The sequence below is a fragment of the Notolepis coatsorum genome (assembly GCF_963971535.1).
Source record: "Notolepis coatsorum genome assembly, chromosome: 18".
NCBI lineage: Eukaryota > Metazoa > Chordata > Actinopteri > Aulopiformes > Paralepididae > Notolepis > Notolepis coatsorum.
In genome coordinates, this window is record NC_140182.1 from 49,226,744 (window position 1) to 49,252,834 (window position 26,091).

The following is a 26,091-nucleotide window of genomic DNA, read 5'->3' on the forward strand; positions in this document are numbered from 1 at the left end:
TTTGCTTTATTGAGCTCCGTTATCTGGGGGCTGTAGTTGGTCACTTTAAGCTGCACACCGGAGCATCTTTTAATCCAGCTGTTTGCTGTTCTCTGATATTTTCTGACATTTCGTTGATGCGTCGCTCGACACTTCAAGCTGACATGGGGATATCTTTTATCCTTGATTTGATTGTCTCTTTGTTTGGCAAGCCTTCAAACAAAACATCTGAGCTACAGAGAAAAGCCTCCTTGATATACTCGACTTACAAAAAAGAACCTGTGGGAGGATTTCAACAAGATAAATGCGACAACAGTTCAAAATATTTCACTCTAATATTTCAAAGCAAAAAAAAAAGTATATATATATTTTTTTTATGCTGCCCCCTGTGCCAATGAAAATGCCTAGGGTTGCCTACCCCTGGTCTATATTATGATTATTTAATTATTATTTAATTTTTTGTAGACAATCACACCTTGCAGAACCCTAAAAGTGGTGAGTGAGGTTCAGCCTTTACTCTGGTTCTGGCCAGCAGGCCTCCTGCCACACACTCTTATGTGCCAGCTGATAAACATACACTGTAGACGAGGGCAGAGAAAGACCACAGCACACAGTGTTCTTTGAAGAACAGGGTGTAGAGGAACAGGGTGTAGAGGAGAGGAGCAGGGTGTAGAGGAGCAGGGTGGAGAGGAGCAGGGTGGAGAGGAACAGGGTGGAGAGGAGCAGGGTGTAGAGGAACAGGGTGGAGAGGAGCAGGGGGAGAGGAGAGGAGCAGGGTGTAGAGGAGCAGGGTGTAGAGGAGCAGGGGGAGAGGAGCAGGGTGGAGAGGAGCAGGGTGTAGAGGAGCAGGGTGGAGAGGAGCAGGGTGGAGAGGAGCAGGGTGGAGAGGAACTGGGTGGAGAGGAACTGGGTGGAGAGGAGCAGGGTGGAGAGGAGCAGGGTGGAGAGGAGCAGGGTGTAGAGGAACATGGTGGAGAGGAACAGGGTGGAGAGGAGCAGGGTGTAGAGGAACATGGTGGAGAGGAACAGGGTGGAGAGGAACAGGGTGGAGAGGAGCAGGCTGTAGAGGAGCAGGGTGTAGAGGAGCAGGGTGGAGAGGAGCAGGGTGGAGAGGAACAGGGTGTAGAGGAGCAGGGTGGAGAGGAACTGGGTGGAGAGGAACAGGGTGGAGAGGAGCAGGGTGGAGAGGAGAGGAGCAGGGTGGAGAGGAGCAGGGTGTAGAGGAGAGGAGCAGGCTGTAGAGGAGCAGGGTGTAGAGGAGCAGGGTGTAGAGGAGCAGGGTGGAGAGGAACTGGGTGGAGAGGAACTGGGTGGAGAGGAGAGGAGCAGGGTGGAGAGGAGCAGGGTGTAGAGGAGCAGGGTGTAGAGGAGCAGGGTGTAGAGGAGCAGGGTGTAGAGGAGAGGAGCAGGCTGTAGAGGAGCAGGGTGTAGAGGAGCAGGGTGTAGAGGAGCAGGGTGGAGAGGAACTGGGTGGAGAGGAACTGGGTGGAGAGGAGCAGGGTGGAGAGGAGCAGGGTGGAGAGGAGCAGGGTGTAGAGGAGCAGGGTGTAGAGGAGCAGGGTGGAGAGGAGAGGAGCAGGGTGGAGAGGAGCAGGGTGGAGAGGAGCAGGGTGTAGAGGAGCAGGGTGTAGAGGAGCAGGGTGTAGAGGGGCAGGGTGGAGAGGAGCAGGGTGTAGAGGAGCAGGGTGGAGAGGAGCAGGGTGGAGAGGAGCAGGGTGGAGAGGAGCAGGGTGGAGAGGAGCAGGGTGGAGAGGAGCAGGGTGGAGAGGAGCAGGGTGGAGAGGAACATGGTGGAGAGGAGCAGGGTGGAGAGGAGCAGGGTGTAGAGGAACAGGGTGGAGAGGAGCAGGGTGGAGAGGAGCAGGGTGGAGAGGAGCAGGGTGGAGAGGAGCAGGGTGGAGAGGAGCAGGGTGGAGAGGAACATGGTGGAGAGGAGCAGGGTGGAGAGGAGGGGGTGTAGAGGAGCAGGGTGTAGAGGAGCAGGGTGTAGAGGAGCAGGGTGTAGAGGAGAGGAGCAGGGTGGAGAGGAGCAGGGTGGAGAGGAGAGGAGCAGGGTGGAGAGGAGCAGGGTGGAGAGGAGCAGGGTGTAGAGGAGCAGGGTGGAGAGGAGCAGGGTGTAGAGGAGAGGAGCAGGGTGGAGAGGAGCAGGGTGTAGAGGAGCAGGGTGTAGAGGAGCAGGGTGTAGAGGAGAGGAGCAGGGTGGAGAGGAGCAGGGTGGAGAGGAGCAGGGTGGAGAGGAGCAGGGTGGAGAGGAGCAGGGTGTAGAGGAGCAGGGTGTAGAGGAGAGGAGCAGGGTGGAGAGGAGCAGGGTGGAGAGGAGAGGGTGTAGAGGAGAGGAGCAGGGTGGAGAGGAGCAGGGTGTAGAGGAGCAGGGTGTAGAGGAGCAGGGTGTAGAGGAGAGGAGCAGGGTGGAGAGGAGCAGGGTGGAGAGGAGCAGGGTGGAGAGGAGCAGGGTGTAGAGGAGCAGGGTGTAGAGGAGAGGAGCAGGGTGGAGAGGAGCAGGGTGGAGAGGAGAGGGTGTAGAGGAGCAGGGTGTAGAGGAGCAGGGTGGAGAGGAGCAGGGTGGAGAGGAGCAGGGTGGAGAGGAGCAGGGTGGAGAGGAGAGGAGCAGGGTGGAGAGGAGCAGGGTGTAGAGGAGCAGGGTGTAGAGGAGCAGGGTGGAGAGGAGCAGGGTGGAGAGGAGCAGGGTGGAGAGGAGCAGGGTGGAGAGGAGAGGAGCAGGGTGGAGAGGAGCAGGGTGTAGAGGAGCAGGGTGGAGAGGAGCAGGGTGTAGAGGAGAGGAGCAGGGTGGAGAGGAGCAGGGTGTAGAGGAGAGGAGCAGGGTGGAGAGGAGCAGGGTGGAGAGGAGCAGGGTGGAGAGGAGAGGAGCAGGGTGGAGAGGAGCAGGGTGGAGAGGAGCAGGGTGGAGAGGAGCAGGGTGGAGAGGAGCAGGGTGTAGAGGAACAGGGGGGAGAGGAACAGGGGGGAGAGGAGCAGGGTGGAGTATTGTGAAATGTCACAGAGTTGGTGCCTTAAGATGAAGACCTACTAAAGTAACTGAGACTACGACAAGCGTACTGAATCTGAGTTATAAGACTAGATATATTGTGCCCGGGTTTAAATAAGAAATAAAATGATTCACGGCAAAACACTGATATAAATCAACTCAAATAATATATTTCTCGGTTACGCAACACGATTCTTAGATTTCACGGATTATAAATTAAATCTAGAAAACGTCTAAATATAGCGGTTAAATGGATGTGTGGTGAGCGCACGACGCCCACACCAGGAGACGACTGGCATCTTAAAAAGAGAGAGAATTCATTCCACTTGCCGATACATCATGATTCAATGTTCATTAAGTGGCTCGAGGGATTATAAGCACATTCTCTCATCCCCAAACTTACTGGACTCCCTCTGGCCTTTGTCCTCCACCAGCGGCGTCCCGTCACTCTCTCTGCCTCCCACCCTCTCCTCCTCTTTGGACAGCGAATCATAGCCTTGATCTGATTGGCCACCTGAGAAAGAAAAAAACAAAACACCTTGAATGTCATGCATTGCATATAGACTCTTCTCCTTGCTCTAAAACCGTCCTCTTCCGTCTCTTAGGATCTTTTCATGAGAGACAGCTGATCTGAGAGTCTTTCTTCTCCTCTCCGACAGACACTGGTGACACTCCCCGAGGCGTAGAGTACAGAGAGGCTCCCAGAATAGAAGAACAGCAGCAGCAGCAGCTGTATATAGCTCAGGTATGCAGCAGCACCTTTCGAGAGGTTAGATGAGATACTGACGAGGTCAAACGAATGCGTCAGGATGCGCTACAAGCTTTCTCTACAATTTATTAGCACTTTTTAAAGATTATTGTTATAATTGGAATTTCTGCTTCATTAGACACATCACAGTGGAAGGATAAAGAGAGAGAGAGAGAGAGAGAGAGAGAGAGAGAGAGAGAGAGAGAGAGAGAGAGAGAGAGAGAGAGAGAAAGAGAGAGAGAGAGAGAGAGAGAGAGAGAGAGAGAGAGAGAGAGAGAGAGAGAGAGAGAGAGAGAGAGAGAGAGAGAGAGAGAGAGAGAGAGAGAGAGAGAGAGAGAGAGAGACATGCAATATAGTGGTTCTCAGCCTGGAGTCTGGGGACCATGGGTCCCTGAAGGTATCCCAGGGGGTCCATAGAAGCATTGGTAATAGTTTGATTTCACTATTATTTAATTCACTTGAATATAATGAGAAAATAAACAAGTGACTATTCAGATCATAGTTTACCCTCTCCTAACCTACAGCTGGACTAAGTCATATCTACCAACCAGAATATTCTCAGGCCCCCCCTATCTAAATGGGTAGATACGACTTAGTCCAAAAGCTGATGTCGTAGGTCAGGGCGATAAGGTCTGGTGCCTCGCTATCCACAGTTTCACCCCAAACTCCCCCTGAAATGAGTGGTGGTGGTGAGCGTGCTGAGCTGTCTGAGCCGCCCGGACGTGAACTCTCTATCCATCGCTAACATCAGCCTAGACAAATAAAGAGAAGGGGGAGCGGCAGAGATAGAATGAAGCGACGAGAGAGGGGAGCGATGCCGTGGAGAGGGGAGTAGCTACCTGTACTGGATCTGTCGTCGCTGGAATCCATCTTGGTGAAGTCGGCGTCTATGGAGGCGCGCTCCGCGGAGTCATTAGCACTGTCCAGACTGCCATGGCTGACCGTGTCCAGATCACTGCCGTCTGAGGAGGAGATAACAGAACAGATGGAGGGTTGGCTCTGAAGCGGAGGCAGGGTTGTAGAACAGTATAGTCTTAGTATAGTTCGGGGCAGATCTTTATATTTATTCTGAATCTATATTTTATTCTTGCTATTCTGGTTTGTTTGGATCCTTATTCCGTCCTGTATCTCTCCTCTCCTTCTCTCTTCACTGTCATTGCTGTTCTGATGTAGGGAAGTCAGCTTTTTCCTTTGATGCCTCTAACTCATGGAATGTCCTCCAACTCTCTCTGAAGTTGGAGGCTCTCCCTTCCCTTGGTATGTTTAAACGTATGATTTCAGACCATTGTGTGACTACCTGTAACTGTTTTAACTGATCTTTAAAAATTATTTAAAAAAAAACATTTATTTTTACTCTGGTGTTTAATTGTCGTGAATATTGCTTTTATTATGTATTGTTTAATCGTCGTTTCTGTAAATGAGGGAAACCTCAGAAGCTTACGATTTTAAATAAAGGTTGAAATGAAAAATTGCTGTTGCTATGACACCTGGATTTCTCCACGGGGTGAATAAAGGTTGATCTTTTCTTATCTTAATGTGGTTACGTAACGAGAACCTAGCTAGCATGTGAACATTCCAAAAAATATACCCGTACATAATAAAGCTACTGTCATCGCCATCATCATTATCATCCAATTCAAATACATCTATCGCTGCATGAAAGGGATGTCAGGATCTGAGAAATAAACGCCCATTCCGTGGAGAAGCGTGTGGCGTTTCCTCGTCCCTGCAGAGACACTCTGGTAATGAGCATTTCCAGCTAACTGTGTTGTGGGAATAAGGGGCTGACATCAAGAGAGACCTGTGCACTGTGACGACTCGTGGGAGGAGAGCCTCTTCAGTCTTTAATTGGAGTCGTTGATTAACTCATTCAGCGCCGGAGCTTAATCCGCAAGATGGCGCTAGAACGCCACCGCTTTAATCAATGGGGGGACTGCGAGATTTGCGAGTGCTTAAAATATATCTTAAATTATAGCTATGGGTCTAATACACCCGTCGATTATCAGTGAGTTGCTTCCAGTCAACATGTACAAAACGGATAGTTTTTTCATCGGTACATTTCCGTTTTATACCGTTTTGAATACGAGTATAGTTTTGGTGATTTCTAGTAATCCAAGGAAAAGACACGATAATAGCCAAATACACAATAGTGGAATACACAAAACACGTTGTCATTTTTCGCCTGATTATCGAATCTTCCTGAAATCAATGCTAGATCATCATTATTATCCTTCCTCGTGCAAGAATGAAAAGAGCCCTGGACCGTGGGGCTCCCCCCCCTCCTGCCACCAATGGCACACAGCCACACATACACAAACAGAGACCGTGTCGATCGGGGTAGAAATAAATATCAGATCAACGATCAAATTGATTTTTTTTTATTATCTTTTTCCCCCTTCTTTTTCCGTTTTTCTCCCCTCCCAATGTTAGTCGTTATGCCAATTCCCAATCCCCTTCCTGGTCGTTGCGCACTCTACCCCCTACCGTCGGTCTGGCAGGGCGGAGACTATCACATGCTTCCTCCGACACATGTGTACCCAGCCCACCACTTCTTTTCACCTGGCAGCGCAGACTCTCACTGGGAGAGTGTAATGTGTGGAAGGTCACACTACCTCCCTCCAGATCCTTCCCTCGCTGTGCAGGCGCCCCGACCGAACTGTAGGAGTCGCTGTTTACAATGACCCAGACCCACCAACCGGTTTCCCTCCCACTGACTCTGCCAATTGAGCCAGTATGACGGCCGGCCAAGCCGGAGGCAACGCTGACAGCCGGATTCGATACCAGTGTCTCTCGCGTTGGTGATGAGCGCTTAGTCCACTGCGCCACCCAGCCGCCAAACGATTTATATTTATATATAATAAATATATATAGTGTTCTTACCTTGTATCTGATGTAATGCAAAAGAAATAATCCAATTATCTGATCGCCATTCCAAATACTGCTTGTGGAGGTCCGTACCACATTACCTACGGTTACACGTTACACAACGGGCGGGGTTACTGTTCAATGCCATCGTTGTTGAGGCCTACCTCGCCTGAGTATTTAAACCCCGCCCGCACGGCTCGGATCGTCCCAGAAAAGAAACTACACCATTCCCAGTGGAGTGCAATACCAGCTGGAAGGCGTAGGCGGCGGTATTTGCCCTTTTGCGAGCTCAGACCCATTCCCAACGATAACGTCAGGCTGGATGGATGAAAATGAATGGATATCGCTAATAAAAGAAATAACGATTAAAACCCGACTATACTCGTGATTGGCGCTCAAGCGATGGCGAATTAACCCGACTATCATCGTGACTGGCGCTGAATGAGTTAAGAGTTGGGTGGAAAGATAAATCACTTGGAGGAGGCTTGTGTCGGTATGAACCTGGTGTATTATACAACCCGGGATGAGAGGTTGGTGGGAGAGACCCCCGCCCCCCCTCTCGGAGACCAGACTCTGATTCCATCATAACTTATATAAAGAGGTAGGGGGGGGGGGGGGGGATTCATAATCAGAAATTCACAATTTATTTAATTTATAGGGAAGTCATAGATAGGCAGAAATATGAAAGCTGCGACGTTCAACACCTCAAACCCTCTGATCTGAAATATTAATATTCATACATACTTACTAAAAATAAGAAACGGTTTCCATTATATGTTGGACGTTATGTTGGACTTTCTGTCCTCATAGACTAGGTGGCTATAACCAGGTCTGTAGTCCTACCTGAGAGCTGGGGATCTCTGAGAGGAGCCTGCTGTTTCCTCCCCACATGCTTGAACTGGACCACCCCCAGGACCACGTTCCTCAGCTTGCCCCACAGGAAGTAGCCTCCCCTGGTGCTGGAGGGCCATGTGCTCTCCAACACGGCCTGGAGCAAGGACAATTCAATTAGTCAGTGATCGTGCTGTACAGGTCAATAAAGGGCTAACACAGGCAATGCAATGTGGCACAAAACATACCATGGTATACAGCACAATACAACAATATACAACAATACAAGAAGTACAGTACAGAGATGCATGTTAAAACTGGGTGCCCAGCTCAACCTGGGGGGGGGGGAAGACACCAATGAAATCAAATCTGTTTGTTGGTCTCTTATTATGAAAGGTGCCTAAACTCACCCTGTTGTAGTAGCCATAGGTGATGGCGTTGGGGTGAACCCCAGCTTTCTTCATCTCGAACAACACCCTGACGGCCAGGACAGGCTGGCTGTACTGACCACACAACTGCATCAGAACGCGGTAGCACACCTTGGGTAGAAAACAAAATTAAACAAAAAGCATGATGACACGGAACAACACGGAATGCATCACCATGTCCATTTTGATGTGCTCTTTGGTTGAATATGCATGTTTGTGTTGTTTCTCACCTCATCTGGTGCCTGCAGCTTTTTGTCTTGCATTTGCCTCAGCACATCATAGGCCATGCGGAGAGCCCGCACCTTAGAGTGGCAAGTGCTGACATAAGCTGGGAGGCAGATGAACCATAGACCGTAGCAGTGGCGCAGCAGGCATTTGGACCACATCTGAGGCATGGATGAATAGGTTTTGGCCATCCTCTGAGCCGATCTGATCTCCTGCAATTAAAAAGAGAAAGAAAGACCAAACATTGAGATAATTCATTTTCACTCAGCTAAACGCACGAAGGCCACGGTGAAATCAGTTGGATTCTATATGCCAGGGGTTCTCAAACCTTTTTAATACCACAACCCCCATTTTATTTAGGATTCTTTTTGGCGACCCCACACTTAACATATCTTGCGCCAAAAACGTTATTGCCCGCCAATCGAATAGCGCCAACAACGAGTTTACTCGTTTTTATGATCATTATTTCCTTTATTCGCTATTGGCATTCATAATTCTTCCAGGAAGGCTCCGGGAGCCAGCTGGACCCTGTCTGATATTTCAACGCCTCAATACCGCCGCCTGGTGGATTTCGGGCGAGTTGCACTCCACTCTAAACTGGATGTGGCGCTCTGTGCATCTGGGGAAATCCTCCGGCAGAGATATCTTGTAACGTGGATCAAGATACACACTCGAGTGCATGGGATCGCTTTCGAGACGCAAGAATCAATATGCTTTCGGCGTTTATTGCGTCATACAAACGGAAAATGGATATAGCAGATCGACATCAAATAATTGGAATTTTTTTCCACCAGACGCATCGACCACAGGTAAGAGGAATCTAATGTTAATTCCAGCTCGATTGTCCATTTATTTCATTGCAATCTATCCGATCAACGTATGGTGTCGTACTAAAGAAAGCCGTTAGTGACAATCAAGGAATCATAAACGACCCCCCCCCCTTTCCTTCACGCATGATGGAGCATAATGTATAGTGATCATATGCATTTGAATTTTTTAATATAGCGTGTATAGGAACGAAACGCCAATCGATTATGTATAATACGTGTCGGGGCCTATAATGCGCGTTCTAGGAATTACTGCTATACAGTCTAAAAGCATATTCACGACGGTACTAACACGACAATGTATGAATGGAAAAATATAATGTTCCCACATCCGGAACGATAGATACCCGATGTTGAATGGGCCATAGTAATGTCGATATAGCTATAATATTTACAAAGTTATAGCCCTGCAAAGAAGGTGAGCCACTCCATAGGGTTACAGCACTGGCAGAGAGTGGTATAGATGGGCATACTGCGTGGCGCAGAATGTGTTAATGTATCGCATCATTTCAAGGTGGAATTATTAAGGAATATCGAAATAAAAGCACACGTTGTTGAACTTGATCATGCATATTTATTTATGATATGATTGTTATTATTTTTTTATTTTATTTACTTGCCAATGCGCGACCCCACTGTCATCTACCCACGACCCCACTTTGGGTCACGACCCGCAGTTTGAGAACCACTGCTCTACGTTTTCCTCAAGAGTCCGACTTGATTGTGCATGCCTGACCTGTTTGGAGCGTCTGAAGATTGCTGTGGGGCTGGCTGGGCTGCTGTGGCGTGGGATCATGCTGGCTGAAGGAGGGTCTGGCCCCTCCAGCGGTTCCAGAAGATCAGCATTCAGCACAGGGAAGCCAGAGTAGCTGTAAAACAAGACGCGCGTCCTCAGATACTTTGACCAAAATAAACATCAAACGTAGTCTAGTCCACACAAACATGGGCAAAGACAAGATATGCACACTAAGGTGGCTTTAGCAGCCCTGGATGCTGGAGCGCACAACCAAACTCCAATGTGTTCCAGCTCAAAGATAATTTACAAAGCCCTACAGCAGTGACAGATTCAGCAACAATAGAGGCTATTTAAGCTCAGTCTCCCTGGGGACCGGCACCGTCTGCTCTGTCGCCTCGGGCACTGTGCTCTGTGAATATATTTGTGCAAGAAAGAGAGAGGGGTGAGGGAGAGAGATAAGAGTGAGAACAGCGTGAAAAGGCCTGTACCTATAGCACAGAGGATGCTCCTCTCCCTGAGGCAGCGGCGGCAGCTCTGGAGGGTTGACGTACACTGTGTGCTCGCTGCGGTGGGATTCATCTACTTCAATCATTCTGATGTCTTCTGGCCGTTCACTGTCCATCTAGGAGGGGGGGGAGAGACACACACACACACACACACACACACACACACACACACACACATTCATTGATCATCATTGATCCACCCCTACCTGACCTGCCTGTCCACACAAAGCACCACAGTGTGGAGAGTTTTTGAACCCCTGCTTTCTGGGGAGCAGCTCTGTGCATACGGAGCTCACTAATAGCACAGCATGTGGATACGAGACCTCTGACTTCAGATCAGATCAGACACAAGGGTCGTGTCTGGATTACGGCCTGTGGCCCCATTACATTTATCTAAACGGCGATGCCGAGGAGGGTTTGATCCCCCCCCCCCCTCCAAGACTGAATAGGAACATGAGACCATATCTCTCTGCGCCGGCAGAGAGATGCTTCCTTTATCACATCACAACGAGTGAGTCATTGTCTGGGGAGCTCTTCAGCGAGGGCCACTGGGTGAGGGAGGCAGCGATCTCTCACGAAAGGAGAATCTCAAGGTGAAGTCCATAATACTCTCGTTTAAGGGAGAAAATCTATTATGAAACTGCTATATAGTAGAACCCTTCAGATGAGTCTTTGAAAAGCCAGTACACTCACAGTTGTATAGCCATTTTATGGGACGTATATGAGACGCCTCAGCAGTACACAACATCTCCCGTCTACATATCACTCCAAGCGTAACGCTCGCTGTGCAGACAGAAATCCGAGCTCCGGGAGGGTCATCAAAGAGAAGCCGGCTATTCTCTGTCCTTGCTCCACACTGGTGGAACGAACTTCCCACCAGTTAGGACAGCCGAGACACGCCCAATCTTTCGTCTGCGACTAAAAACACAGTTCTTCAATCAATATCTGAAATAGAAAAAAAAACGCTAACCTTCTTCTACTATCATGCACTTTTCCACTAAATCTTCCTTGCCTATATTACAACCTAGTACTAATATGTCTCTACTACTATGCACTCAACACTGCATCACCAAAGTTTCAACACTGTTTTGATGAACATTGTTATTCAGTTGAAAAAGTTGTACCCTTCCTGCTGACTTGTTGTACAAAACTTGACAGTGGCTCAGGAGGTAGAGCAGTCGCCTGGTAATCCGGAGGTTCCCGGTTAGATTCAAGCTCCTTTTGGGCAGTGTGTTGAAGTCTCCTTGAGCAAGACACTTAACCCCTAACTGCTCCTGATGAGCAGGTTGGCACCTTGCATGGTTGCCTCCGCCTTCGGTGTGAGTGAATGGGTAAAATGTGAGGAACAAATTGTAAAGCGCTTTGGATAAAATATAAATGCAGCCATTTACCATTTGTAAGTTGCTTTGGATATAAGCGTCACTTAAATGACAAAAATGAGACGACAAGCAGACTTGAATGCAAGTTACCTAAACTGCTTTGCAGCGTCAATGGCAACCAGATAAACAGTTAATGTAGACCCAGCTTCTGATAGAGAACGGGCCTTTATTTGTCAAAACGCATAGCCAAAAACACAAAAGGGACAAGGCGTCTATATGGGACTGGGCTTTTAATTGAGGTTTTACGGTACTCATCTCAAAACTAAAACAGTCTCATACGGTTCTTCGTCTGAAGGATTAAAGGTGCTATAGATAACATTCAGCCATAAGATGTCGCACTAGAGCCCTAGCATGTCATTTATCCAATCAGGTGCATTCCACGTGGGGAAATGGGAAGTAGGGAGGGGATACATGCACACAACAACATACATTTTGGACCCGCCAAATGTTTTTTTATTATAAATGAATCAATCAATAATTTTTTGGGAGGAAAAGCAATACTTTAATTCTGCACCTTTTTAAAAGCTCTGTGGATGTATATATATTAGTGCTGTCAGGCAATTAAGAAAATTAATCTAATGAATCACATTTTAATCGCATAACCATTTTATGCCTGATATTCTATAATCATATTTCAAATTGCATGTGTCCGGATGGCAGAATTCAGTACTGTATCTATAAAACCTTCTGTTTAATCATCTTCCATCTATTAATTTGCTTAGATTTTTCAGGTCTGGTCAATTTGAGCATGGTGTTATTCACAGTCAAAGATAAAAAAAAATTATTGATATTCTCATTTGGTTCATTACAATTTACTCAAAATAAAAATTTCGTTCAATCAATCACCACGCAGATTGATTGATTGAATGAAAATGTTATTAACAGATTGCAGAATGGGTACCATACAGTACGGCTCAATACACACAATTGTTAAGGGGATGCAGACCAGAGAAAGACTTTCGTCTTGTTTACATCAGGGTCCCCCATTTTCAATTCATAATGAATTGTAAGTAAGGGTGCAACTTGCACTGTGCAATCCATTCTTTGTGGATCTAGCCCACAGTATTTCTGACACTGGGAATTAGGGATGCTCGATATTGGCTTTTTTACCGATACCGATATACCGATATTGTCCAACTCTTAATTTCCGATACCGATATCAACCGATACCGATATATGCAGGGTTTCCCCCCCCCCCAAAAAAATGGAATAATTTCAGGCAATTAACATTACATATCTCTTGTTGTGGAATTAACACAACATTATGCATACTTTTGACAATAAATAAAATCAGAATTTGTTCTTACTTGCTTGCCTGGGTAAATAAAGGTTATAGAAATGTAAAAAACAAACAAAAAAAACTAAAAAAAAACGATAGATATTTTCCAATATCACATTTTAATGCCGATATCGGCCGATAATATCGGTAGGCCGATAATATCGGACATCCCTACTGGGAATACATTCCCTGAGATTCATAGATGTCCCTAGAATCAGATACCAAGAACATGCAAATGGACCATATTAAAAAGAAATCTGTAAATGTGTATTCTACATTCTTATGGAATGAATGATACAAAAAAAAGATGATTCATTTTGAGTTAATTTTCATAACGCGATAATTTGCTGTGTAATTAATTAATCTAATTAACGTGATAAACTGACAGCCCTAATATATATATATACTTTTTTTTCATGATTACTCACTTACATATAATTTTATCTATAGCACCTTTAACTGGAAGATCATAATAGTGTCACTTTGGTACAAAAGGTCGTTTGTGTTTCCTCGAGTCAGTTTCAGATTTCGTTTTGACACAGTGAGTAATACAGTAAACATTTTTATGAATGAATGAATGAATGAATGAATGAATGAATGAATGAATGGATGAATGGATGAATGAATGAATGAATGAATGAATGAATGAATGAATGAATGAAAACTTTATTTAACAGATTGCAGAATGGGTACAATACAGTACGGCTCAATACACACAATTGTTAAGGGGATGCAGACCAGAGAAAGACTTTCGTCTTGTTTACATCAGGGTCCCCCATTTTCAATTCATAGTGACATTTATGACATTTATGGCATAGGGACATACATGACATACAGGTATTTAGTACCGTTACATTTGTGACATATACGATATGCAAATATGCAGTACTGTTACCCATAGATCCTGACAGAGTATATACATATGATCAGTGCGTGTGGCTGACAGGGGTGGCTGAACACCTCTCTAGTGCTCAGTCAATTGGATGATTCAGTCAACAGGCTCTCAACTGACCTTCATGCCTCCTGTTCTATTTCGCTTCTCGCTGCCTTTCCTCTTGAAAGCGGAAGAGGTCTTTCTCAATCCTCGAGCAAATTGACCCCATTTGACTTCTCCATAAAAGCCGCAATAGCAATTCATACGAGAGCACTACCGGTCCGCGGGGTAACAGTGTCACTTCCTGATTGGGCAACTTTCATTAACCACGGAATCCCCCTTGGGAGGGATGTTTGGCTTTGTCATTCTTCCTGAAGGACAGTTATTGCTGTCAGAAGCTGTAACACACCAGCAGATGTAACAGTTCAACATGACTCTGAGACAGCAATGATTCAACTGTTGCCCTCATCTCTGTCTCTCCCATTTATTCTTCGACATATTTTGACAATATTATTGTCATATTTTTGTGAACAAGAAGATAATGGACAGAAAAAGCAACAGTTGTGATTGGAGGATCAAGAAAAGAGGGCAGAGTTTGAGATAAGGTCAATTCATTTCAGTGTCCCGGACTCATCTCAAGAGTCTACAGTAGGGTACCAACAGGAGCGGTACCACCCCTCAGAGAGTGTTGGGCGGGTGCTGGTTGCAGAATTGTTGAAAGGGGGGTGTTGAGATGCTCAAAGGGAGCACTCGTTTATTTGATTTATTATCATTGTTTTAATATCAGCACAACAACAACAAAAAGTGTCACTTTCTTATTAGAGTTTATTTTTTATTTTTATTAAACACTTTATTTTTTGTAATGTTTAATTTATACACACTTGGTAGTAAAATGAGTCAGAATCTGAACCCAGCAAAAACATTATAATAATGAATTGTATTATTGTTAGAAGCCTTCATTTGACACACAACACTGAGCCAAATAGAAACATTAATGGCTTAGAATTTCATAGATACCCATGATAAACAGAAAATAATCATAATTGAGAGTCAAAAATGTAATTCCCATTGGGTGTAGGAGGTTGAGGGGGGCGTTATGGAACATGGATGTCAGATAGGGGGGCGTTGACCCAAAAAAGGTTGAGAACCACTGGTCTACAGTAAACTCTGCACAGCCTCTCTGTTCACCCGAATGGCACTTGATTCAATCATGCACACCAAGATCGCTAACACACAGGGACAAGCTAATGCTCACCCTAGCCTAGGAGAACTCTCGTGCTACCGTCTCTCAGTCTTTTCACATGATTTATTCATAATGCCCACGCAAACACCAACAAGCCACCAGCGAGGCTGAGCCACCGTCCAAGGACGAGGAAAAGAGCTTTTCCATAAAGAGATTATAATGTATTGATAACACAAATGCAACCACTGAAGACCACCCTGATTTAGGGGTGGGCAATATGACGATATTAAATAAATATCGGGTACAGTTCATTAACAATACACTTTTTAAATGTATCGTGGACATTGTGATGTTTTGCACAAACCCTCATCCATAATGTGTGTATTTTTGGCTAAAGTGGATAGAAAACACAGTACTGTGCAAAAGTCTTAGGCACCCAAGAGTTTTTATATAAATAGTCTTAGATGTTAATTCATTTTTTTCTGTATTAGTGTGTCAGTAGACTACTCTTTTAAAATTTTAGAAACTTTTCATTTAATTATTTTTGAAAGCATCTTCGTGATTTAATGCAGACATATGTTGCAGGGACTATTATAATCATCATATTTGCGTGACTGTATCCATCAAAGGGTTAAATCAAGCATTTTTAAGTGCTTTAGAGGAAATATATCGTGTATCGTGATAGAGCCAGAAAATATCGTGATATAATTTAGAAGCCATATCGCCCAGCCCTACCCTGATTATATGATGACAGAATGTACCAGTATACTAACATAATAACTAACACATTGAATAAAACAAGGTAGGTATATATTTACATCTTTTAAATTAAATTATTAAATAGAAATGTAATTAAACAGTACCTACTGGTAGGAGTATATCTAACATAATTTATATATCAAAGTATAAAATAGAGCCATAGCTTATATTTCAACTAGATTTCACCATGATCTTAAAATGTGAATTATAACTCCTCAGCAGGCCTGAGCTTGGTTGACATGGCCCATTTACAACCCTGTAAAACCTAGATGATGAGCCGTTGGATCACCCAACATTAACATTACTGTCTTTTGAAGATGGTAATGGTTTCTTAAGCTAGCGTGAAGCCATGAAACTAGAGATCGGAAGGAATCAATTGATGTTCAAACTAGCTTACTGGGAAAGGGGCTAAATATCACTTGAAAGTTGAACTTTCTTTCCCCACGAGACCTCAGATTTCTAGTCCACAAATGTAAGACAACCTCCTTTTTTCAGGTGTAATTTGCAGCAATATGCCTGAAAATCTCATTCTCATTCCGTTATGCCAAAAACTTGAACTATATTCAACCATAGGCGGCCTTAAGGTTCAAGGGGCCCGTTTCAAGGTCAAATATGTGGCCCTTATCTTATCCTAACAACCCACCCCCTGCATGTACATTTACAGAAGAATGTAAAGCGGGCCTTGGACATAAACTGAAACATAAATCTCTGACATGCTAATTTTCTCTCTCTGACTTAAATGTGTAACTGCTGTCAGATCTCTCTCTCTCTCTCTCTCTCTCTCTCACACACACTCTCACACACACTCTCACACACACACACACCAGCTAAACCAGTGATTCTCAAACTGAGGGGTGCAAGAAAATAGGGAGAGGGAGCGCCCGCACACGAGCAAGCGAAAGAAACAGCAAATTATGAGGTGTCTGTAAACATACAGTAATACATTATATTGCACCTCACCCAGAATTGCAATGGGAAGCCAATGAAAGTATAATGTTTTAGGCTCATTTGTGAATCAGGCCTGAAGCTAGCCACTGTGTGAAACTCACCACAACGCAGCTCACCTAGACCCTGGAGATTTCCATTACTTTGTTTATGTCGGGGGCATGGTTTCATCTGCTAGAGGGGGGGCGTGGCCTGTTTCAATTGAAACGGGTGAAACAGAGCTAAGGCCACCACTGGACTCGAGCACTAAATTACTTTAGATCAAGAAAAGAGGGCGGGGCTTGAGGTCAATTAGTGATTAGGGAAGCTTAGTGCTGGTGTTAACAAGTGGCTCTGAGATGTTGAAGGGCTAATTGACCTATCGCAAAGCCCCGCCCCCCTTGATTACTGTTGATATGTCCGACAAGTTTTCCGTCTGTGAGCCAGCTATGTTTGACAAGCTGCCCGTCTTAACAGAGGGTCTCCGTAGCTTACCAGTCACGTTAATAGATTCCTTTTGGAGCAATACAACCGCGATATCCTCCAGATCCATACAAAAAAAGCCCGTTCTTGTACTGCTGAGTAAGTTCTGCTTTTGTAATATCATCGAGTTATCTCTTTGGTTATTTGTATTAGTTCCTGAGAGTTGCTTATTCAGTTCTGCCAATAGGCGTGAATAAAGCAGCACGTCTCAATGGAGAGGCTGATGTGAGAGAAACCTTTCCTCCGACTTGCGCTCATTCAGAGAGATGTTCCGTCAAAGTAGATACATCCTTGTTGGCGTATAGCACCAGAGAACAGGGACCAGAATGATGAATTTCCTTTTGCAGAATAGTTTCCGCCACAGAAGAAACACTGTCAGCAATATACAGAGCGAGTAACAAACCTCACCTTATCGACACATTCGTCGAAGAAAGCCAGGCTGGCGTCTTTGTCGCTGACAAAAGAGCACTCCTCGATGAAGCGGATGAACATCTGAGTCTTGGTCATCAGGGAGTAGAACTTCTGATGCGAACGGTCTCGGCTCTTGAGGAACCCTGTGGCACGAGATGACAAAACAACCACTGTGTGAAAAGAGCCATTTGTGAATGTGACAGGCAGACTGTCCTGCAGGCCTGTGATTACATCGTCTGTAATGCATTTGTGATGCACGGGCTGCTATAACAAGATGCCGGCGTGGTCAGGGTCGGCGCGCAGAGCACAGCCCACATGACAGAAGGTTAATACTCTGGTAAGAAACGAGCTGTCTTCCAGTTCACAGCTTACATAAGAGCACACAGATGTGTGTAGGAGATGTGCTATTAATCATGGTTGTTTGCCTGGCATGTCATCCATGCCTAATTTGCACGGAGGCTTTAAACTATACCATCATTCTAGGGGTGATTTAGGCCAAACTTTGAACTTAGGACTCCCTGCCCTACTACATACTGTAGCTGAATCACAGGACAGCGACACAAGAACAAGCTGTCATCAGCATAGTACATGATCCTGTGTAACAGGACACTCTCTGGGCGTCATGACAGAGGCAGAGGCATACCTTGGTGGTCGAAGAGGGAGCTGGCGGCAGTGGTCTTCTCGGAGGGGGCCTGGGTGATGGGCAGCAGGTAGGAGCGGTAGCCGCGTAGGATGGCCGCCATGAAGCGCAGGAAGGCCTCCTGGATCTCCAGCTCCAGAGTGTGGAGGCTCTTCCCCCCGTCGAGCTCACTATCAGTCACCATCTGCTCATTCTGGCCGTCCTCGTGGCTCAGCTGACCGCCTGGATGCACAGGTGGGTAAAATGTTGGTTATAGTGAGTTACCTGACGGCATGTCACATGGTTTTAACAAGAGCCTGTCAGTTTTACAGAGTCAAACACATGCAGCTCAAACTCGCAAATTGCTGACTCCACTAACAGAGAAGCACAGTTTAGCTGTCAAAAGGGACGCCACATGGTTTTCTACGTCATATTGTGGGACAAAGGTTTCTGGGTAAAGGGCGGCTACGTGGCGTAGTGGGCAAGGCGCTCGCCATGAATGCGGAGACGCTGGGCTCGCCTGTTCGAGCCCAGCGCTCCACATTGCTTTCAGTTTAGCTGGTCGTTCATACTAATACACATTGGCCGTATTAGGGGGTGGGAAACTGATGGGTGGGGATCGGGCGTTGTGGACAGCGACTCCTACAGGTCGGTTGGTGCGCCTGCGCAGTAGAATCAGGAAGTGTCGGGGGCAGCGTGAGCCTCCCACGCGTTACTCCTCGCCACTGAGAGATCGAGCTGCGCAGGTGAAAAGATGCGACTGCTGTTACCTCAAGTACCGGAGGGGACTTGTGCTATGTATGACTTAGTCCACATTGCAGCCGGCTTGTGGGAGGCAAGAAACAGCGTTCGTGACAGGGGAGGGTTGAATTGGATGATACGAAATTGGGATGGGAGAAAATATAGAAAATGGGAGAAAAAGTGGATAAAAAAAAAAAGTTTCTGGGTAAATAGATCGGTCTCTCAGCTCGATAGCATTGTTAGACTTCCTTACTGAAACCAGTACGTCATAAACTACAATTGGGAAAGCAGACAACCTTGCAAGCAAGGGTTTGGTTTACTGAAGTGCCATTACATAACACCCTCTGTTTGGACTCACCGTCGACGAGCTGCTGGTGGAGCTTCCCCAAGTTATTCAGGAGATGCTTGCAGGCCCTCCTGGGCAAGATCTTCCATGTCAGGGCCCTCTTGTCCTCCTTGCTGCAAACACAGCAGCACATGTTAATCATTAGAGGGGAGGACAGAGAAAGAGGAGATCTGGGGAGGGAGACTTGCTGACACCAGCCCTGACAACTTAATCTCCACCACAATATATGTATTGCCTTCATGTGGGAGAACAGCCGTGCCTCAGCGCTCTCTCTTTTCATCCAATTTGAATATTTCACATTCCATAGTCCCCCACGTTGCATAAGAGAGGCTGGCGTTGATGTACGATACCGATAACCTCATGTAGCGTTAAGAGCGACTTCGTCCTGGGAAAAGCTGAAGGCATGAGATGAAGACGAGTCCCTGGGAGTCAACGGTTAAAGGGAACCATCGGTCACACACTCGGGGTTAAGGGGAACCATCGGTCACACACTCCGGGTTAAGGGTAACCATCGGTCACACACTCAGGGTTCACACTCACTGGGAGATGGTGTTGGTGTCCAGGTCCACACAGCTGATGTCAGCGGGGGGCACGTACAGGTCAAAGTAGCGAGAGTCCACGCCCACGATGAACGGGCACGGTGCGCTGAGCACGTCGGCCAGGGCCAGCGGGCACAGGGGGATGTAAGGGCACGGCCAGTGGAAAGGAAAGATCATCTGTGGGGGTGGAGAGACCGTCAGTATAATACTCCAAGACGAGGGCACACAATTGACTTCAACTTTGATTGTCTGAGGGAAGCAACAGTTTTGATTGGAGGATCAACAAAAGAGGGCAGGGTTTGAGATCAAGGTCAATTCACTTTCTCGTAAAACCAGCCACAGTGGCTGCAGGACTCCAATATTCCCCAGCCGATATTTAAAGGGGTACTTCACCAAAAAATAATCCTGAATTATTTTGCACATAATCTCACACACATCCAATAACTCACATCCAGTAAATGGGTTTGAATATGGCCACCAGTGATGTCATCGGGGACTTTGAATCCTTGTGTTGATTACAGCTCAATGAAATGATATAGGTGGCAAAATAGCAACACTTATATGGACTGCTACCGTATAATTTTATGGAGTTTAGGATTCAATGTTCCAGATGACATCACTGGTGGTCATATTCAAACTAATTTACTCTCAATAATTGTCAAACTAAATGAATGTGTGCAAAACTGTAGAGTTTTTGGATGTGTGTGAGATTATGTGCAAAATAAACCAGCATTGTTTTTTGGTCAATTTAGGCAAAACATATTTAAAAAACAGACAAACTGAACACGTGAACCTAACTGTTACCTGCCAAAGTGGCTACTGACTGATTTACCAGCCACATCCACAATTTACCAAGAACAGTACACACTGTACAGGAAGCAGAAAGAACAGTACACACTGAACAGGAAGCAGAAAGAACAGTACACACTGAACAGGAAGCAGAAAGAACAGTACACACTGAACAGGAAGCAGAAAGAACAGTACACACTGAACAGGAAGCAGAAAGAACAGTACACACTGTAGAGGAAGCAGAAAGAACAGTACACACTGAACAGGAGTCAGAAAGAACAGTACACACTGAACAGGAAGCAGAAAGAACAGTACACACTGTACAGGAAGCAGAAAGAACAGTACACTGAACAGGAAGCAGAAAGAACAGTACACACTGAACAGGAAGCAGAAATAACAGTACACACTGTAGAGGCAGCAGAAAGAACAGTACACTGAACAGGAAGCAGAACGAACAGTACACACTGAACAGGAAGCAGAAATAACAGTACACACTGTAGAGGAAGCAGAAAGAACAGTACACTAAACAGGAAGCAGAAAGAACAGTACACACTGTACAGGAAGCAGAAAAAACAGTACACACTGCACAGAAAGCAGAAATAAAAGTACACACTGTGTAGAGGAAGCAGAAATATCAGTACACACTGAACAGGAAGCAGAAAGAACAGTACACACTGTACAGGAAGCAGAAATAACAGTGCACAGGAAGCAGAAAGAACAGTCCACACTGTACATAGGGTGACCAGGTGTCCCGCTTGTTGGTGACAGGTATAGACAACATGGGTTGTTATGGTTACGCCATTCACAAAGGGGTCACGTGGTGTAGTAGTAGTAAAAGTCAGCTGTTCACCGGCGGGTTTCACTTTATTATGATGCTACTATATGAACTGTTTTAACTTCAATAAAATAACCAAACGCAGTATCCTGGAGCAGTGATTTCATGACAAGCAGCGCGTCTGGCAGGTATAATTATTTGCCCGATTTAGTCTCTCTGTGACAACGTAAATGTTTGGACAGTCGCCATACACCGCTTTTGGTTGTACTGGACAGCCATTTGACCCAATGTCCCACGTCCCGCATATTGAGATGATGTCCCGCTTTTCGAAGCAAAAAGAAAACATGGGTCTTAAAGCCCTCCCTACAGTAAACATTACCCTAGCAACCCTCCTCTTGTCCACACACATTGCTCGTGACGCTACCTCATATCGCAGATCTGATTGGTAGTAATTTAGCGCGCTGTTAAAAAAAGTTTATAAACATTACAAGGCAGCACAAGCGACACAAAGAAACACACGCTTTCGTTGAGAGGGTGTTTTCCCTGATGGCAATGGCGTGGACCGACCAACGAAACCGGTGCAGTGTGGAGCTTATTAAGGCTGAAATTCAAGTCAAGACCAACTTCGGATAGAGTTGTATGGAATTCTACATGCACGTAATCAAGGATAAGGCTCTACTGGAAGCTGCATGCTCAAACAAAAAGTATAAAGTGAAGAACAATTAAGGTAAGATCAAACTTTGTTTAGAAGAACTAGATTGTATCGTAATATACTGTATTACCAATGCAATGCCACAATGCTATAATAATGACTCGGCCGGCGTGTAGCTCTTAGGTAGCCCGATGGGATTGTAGCTGCATTTTGGGAGCTGGTAGCAGCAACACTGAATTTTGTAACCACTCTCTCGCGCCGAAGCGTTGTATTTCTTGCCACTTAATTGGACTAATTCTAAGTCGTGTTGGTATAATAGTGTCTGCTAAATGACTACACTGTAACCGCAATGTTATTCAAGCAAGCTCTGTACATCGACTAGTGGGCAAAAGTGTAACTGCGGACACGATATGTGTTTGATAAGCCTGATACACATTATATCAAAGTTATTTTATCTTTTGAGTTGGCAACCTTTAAAATAATTTACATTATCTATCTGTCCCGCAATCTTACTGTTGCTTTTGGACTTTTTGCATCTGGTCACCCTAACTGTAGAGGAAGCAGAAAGAACAGTACACACTGTACAGGAAGCAGAAAGAACAGTACACACTATAGAGGAAGCAGAAAGAAGTAGGTGGAAATGATGTGGAAGAGAGAGACTCACAGAAACCAGGGCCTCTGTGACGCTGGTCAGCACCGCTGGACGCAGGGAGTGGACCAGGATCTTGTGCTCAGTGACGGCCAGCACCAGCAGAGTGGCCGCGTTCTTAGGACCCAGGTTCACCAGCAGAGTGGACAGGCTGCCACCACTACCACATGCACACATACACACACACACACACACACACACACACACACACACACGCACACGCACACGCACACGCACACGCACACGCACACGCACGTATGCACACACACACAGGCACACACACACACACACACACAAAACTAAATTATATTTGTGCACTTTTTGTTACTACTACTACTGGGTGAGACAGGGTGAGACAGTAGTAAACATGTCATCGTTTAACATTTGTGGGGTCAAATGATGTTTCCTACCTCAGAGGCAGCGGTGAGGAGACGGGTTGACTCAGTATCAGGCTGTCATGTGGAGACAGCTGTGAAAGACACAAAGAAGACACACTGGTTCACACGCAGCCCTGGTCAAACATCATCCAGAGGGCAGAGAACCACCTCCACGTGACCTACCGGCCTACATTTCGCTACACCATATTGGTTAAGATTAGGGATGCTCGATATTGGCTTTTTTACCGATACCGATATTCCGATATTGTCCAACTCTTAATTTCCGATACCGATATCAACCGATATCAACCGATACCGATATATGCAGGGTTTCCCCGTCCAAAAAACTGAATAATTTCAGGTAACTAATAATTTCACTGGATATATATATAACAAATATTGTTATTGTTTTTTTTTGTTTTTAAACCGATACCGATATTTTCCGATATCACATTTTACTGCCGATATCGGCCGATAATATCGGTCGGCCGATAATATCGGACATCCCTAGTTAAGATGTATAGGAGTGTTTTGGGTCCGCTCCTCTTTCTACTGTATATAAATGACCTGAAAGCAGCTTGCTCATGTGACCTTTTTTTATACGCAGATGACTCCGCCCTACTAGTGTCTCACAAAGACAAAAAAGTGGTTGAGCAGACATTGAGTGCAGAACTAGAGAAGGTTAGCGACTGGCTAGGCCACAACAAGCTGTCCCTCCACGTGGGGAAGACTGAGTAAATTTTATTCGGGTCAAAGGTCAGGCTCAGAAAATCGCCAGGTTTTAACATTAGAATAGGAGATACTGTTCTCACAGACAAAACATCTGTGAAATATCTCGGTTGCGTCCTGGAAAACAGCTTATCAGGGGAAAGCATGGCTCACCAAGCACTTACAAAGATAAATAACAGGACTAGATACCTAGCCAGAATCTCAAATTTTTTAGATCAGTCAGCGATGAAGATTCTTGCTGGAGCTCTCATACAGTGTCACTATGACTATGCGTGTGGCTCCTGGTACAACAGTGCCCCCAAAAGTCAGAAAATAAAACTACAGACATCACAAAACAAGCTAATCAGGGTAATACTAAGGCTACCTGCTCGAACCCACCTTGACCCATCTCACTTTGAGGTCATGAGATGGCTTAAGGTGGAAGACAGAGTAAACCAGATAGGGATGTGCCTAGTTCACAGAATAGTGCATGGGGTAGTGCCAGTGTACTTTAACAATTACTTCAACCGAATCAGAGACACCCATGCTTACCAAACAAGGCGCAGCTCAACTGACTTTGTGCCAGTCAGATTCAGGAGCTGTATGGGGAAGGAGTCATTTTTATATTCAGCAGCTGTCTATTGGAATAGTCTGCCCAGTGAACTGAAAACCATAGACAGTGCCGTTAGATTCAAGTCCAGCCTGAAGACATGGCTCAAAAGGGACTATACCTAGACACTTAGCTTAAGGCACCCTTGCATGTTGTATGAGTCTGTATGTATATAAATGTTAAATGGTATATGTGATGTCACGTTTTGTATGATGCATGTGTTAAGCATCACATTCCCCCACCCCCCTACAAGGACCACAATGGAAATAAGCTCTGAGCTTTTTTGTGTTACATCCTTGGCAGTATATCCCGACTGTGCTCTTCTGTCACATGTTTATTTTTTATATTGTCAAATAAAGTCATTCATTCATTCATTCAGGAAAGCTGCATTGGCTCCAAAAGAAAGGGATTTGTGCAAACAGAATGTTTTAGCCTTTAGGAATTTCAAGTGGAATCTCACCTGTACCAGAATGCGCGGTCTCTGAGAAGAGGGGAATGGTACTGTCTGCATGAAGTGAGAGATGTGCCTTTGGATAAAAAACAAACAAAAAAACTAAATATAAGATTCATTAGACTGTGAAGTAATTCAGACTGTGAAGATTAAAGGTGCTATGGATATCATTTGGCCACTAGATGTCGCACTAGAGCACCAGCAGGCCATTTATCCAATCAGGTCCATTCCACATGGGGAAATGGGAAGTAAGGAGGGGATACATGCATGCAACATGTAAACAACAACATTAATTTTGGACCCGCCAATTCTTTATTTTTTTTTATGATAAATTCATTAATTAAAGAAATATATTTTTTTTAATCTTAACTCATTCAGCGCCATTCACGAGAAAAGTCGGGTTAACTCGCCATGCGTTGAGCGCCAATCACACGAAAAGTCGGGTTTTAATCGTTATTTCTTTTATTCGCTATATCCATTCATTTTTCATCCATCCAGCCTGATGTTATCATTGGGAATGGGTCTGAGCTTGCAAAAGGCCAATATCGCCGCCTAACGCCTTCCGGCCAGTATTGCACATCATTGAAATGCTGTACGCTGATCTAACAAGTCCGGTCCAGGTTTTCCTTCTCGGGCATGCAGTCTCGTTATAACACATTGACTGGGGAGACTGTGAGCAGCGTGGATTATGAGTTTTGGACATATAACGTTGGATCAATAAACGCGATCAATATTTGGAATGGCGATCAGGAATTGGATTAATCTTTTAGCAGTACGTCAGATGTGAGGTAAGGACTCTGTCTATGTTACCAATCTTGGGTTAATCAGATGTTTCTTTTGTAACGATCACGCATGTTGTGTGTGTGTGTGTGTGTGTGTGTGTGTGTGTGTGTGTGTGTGTGTGTGTGTGTGTGTGTGCGTGCGTGCGTGCGTGCGGTTGGCTGCGACCAATGCACGGAGAATCGATTTTTCAGCCCCGCTTCTGTTCGCGCATGATGACACATATAATACCGATAATCTAGCGTTATTTTCAGAACGATTCATAAATCAAGCGACAAATGGCACGATTTCTAAGGAAATACATTGAAGCGCGGTTTGCTCGAGTTTCTTGAGATTAGACAGAATCGCTCTGGAACTATATTCATATTAACCACGGTATAAAACGAAAATGTATGTATGAAAAAATTATCTGTTTTTTGCATGTTGACTGGAAGAAACTCACTGACAACCGATGTGTTTATTAGATCCATAGCTATAATATTTCATATCGTTTTAGCACTCGCAAAACATGGCATTCTCCCCATTGCATTACAGCGATGGCGTTCTAACCAGAAGGTAAACAGCGCCCCCTTGGCGTCCACTGAGTTAAAAAGGAAAGAATACATAGGATATTACTCACTTCTCTATCGGCA

General features: G+C 45.4%; 1 protein-coding gene across 1 annotated transcript in view; it reads right to left on the reverse strand.

Moving 5' to 3' along the window:
* Positions 1–26,091, reverse strand: part of dennd4a (DENN/MADD domain containing 4A) — an 81,299-nt gene that overhangs the window by 24,876 nt on the left and 30,332 nt on the right. The window contains exons 6-20 of the mRNA XM_084334296.1: positions 26,079–26,091; positions 24,689–24,755; positions 22,944–23,002; positions 22,549–22,693; positions 19,670–19,845; positions 19,142–19,242; positions 18,067–18,285; positions 17,421–17,566; positions 10,114–10,247; positions 9,626–9,758; positions 8,068–8,274; positions 7,820–7,948; positions 7,422–7,566; positions 4,553–4,675; positions 3,369–3,479 (exon numbers count right to left, since the gene is read on the reverse strand). The exon at positions 26,079–26,091 is cut by the window's right edge and continues 226 nt beyond it. Of these exons, the coding sequence (XP_084190422.1) occupies positions 3,369–3,479; positions 4,553–4,675; positions 7,422–7,566; positions 7,820–7,948; positions 8,068–8,274; positions 9,626–9,758; positions 10,114–10,247; positions 17,421–17,566; positions 18,067–18,285; positions 19,142–19,242; positions 19,670–19,845; positions 22,549–22,693; positions 22,944–23,002; positions 24,689–24,755; positions 26,079–26,091 (1,908 nt within the window). The remainder of the gene's footprint in view (positions 1–3,368; positions 3,480–4,552; positions 4,676–7,421; positions 7,567–7,819; positions 7,949–8,067; positions 8,275–9,625; positions 9,759–10,113; positions 10,248–17,420; positions 17,567–18,066; positions 18,286–19,141; positions 19,243–19,669; positions 19,846–22,548; positions 22,694–22,943; positions 23,003–24,688; positions 24,756–26,078) is intronic.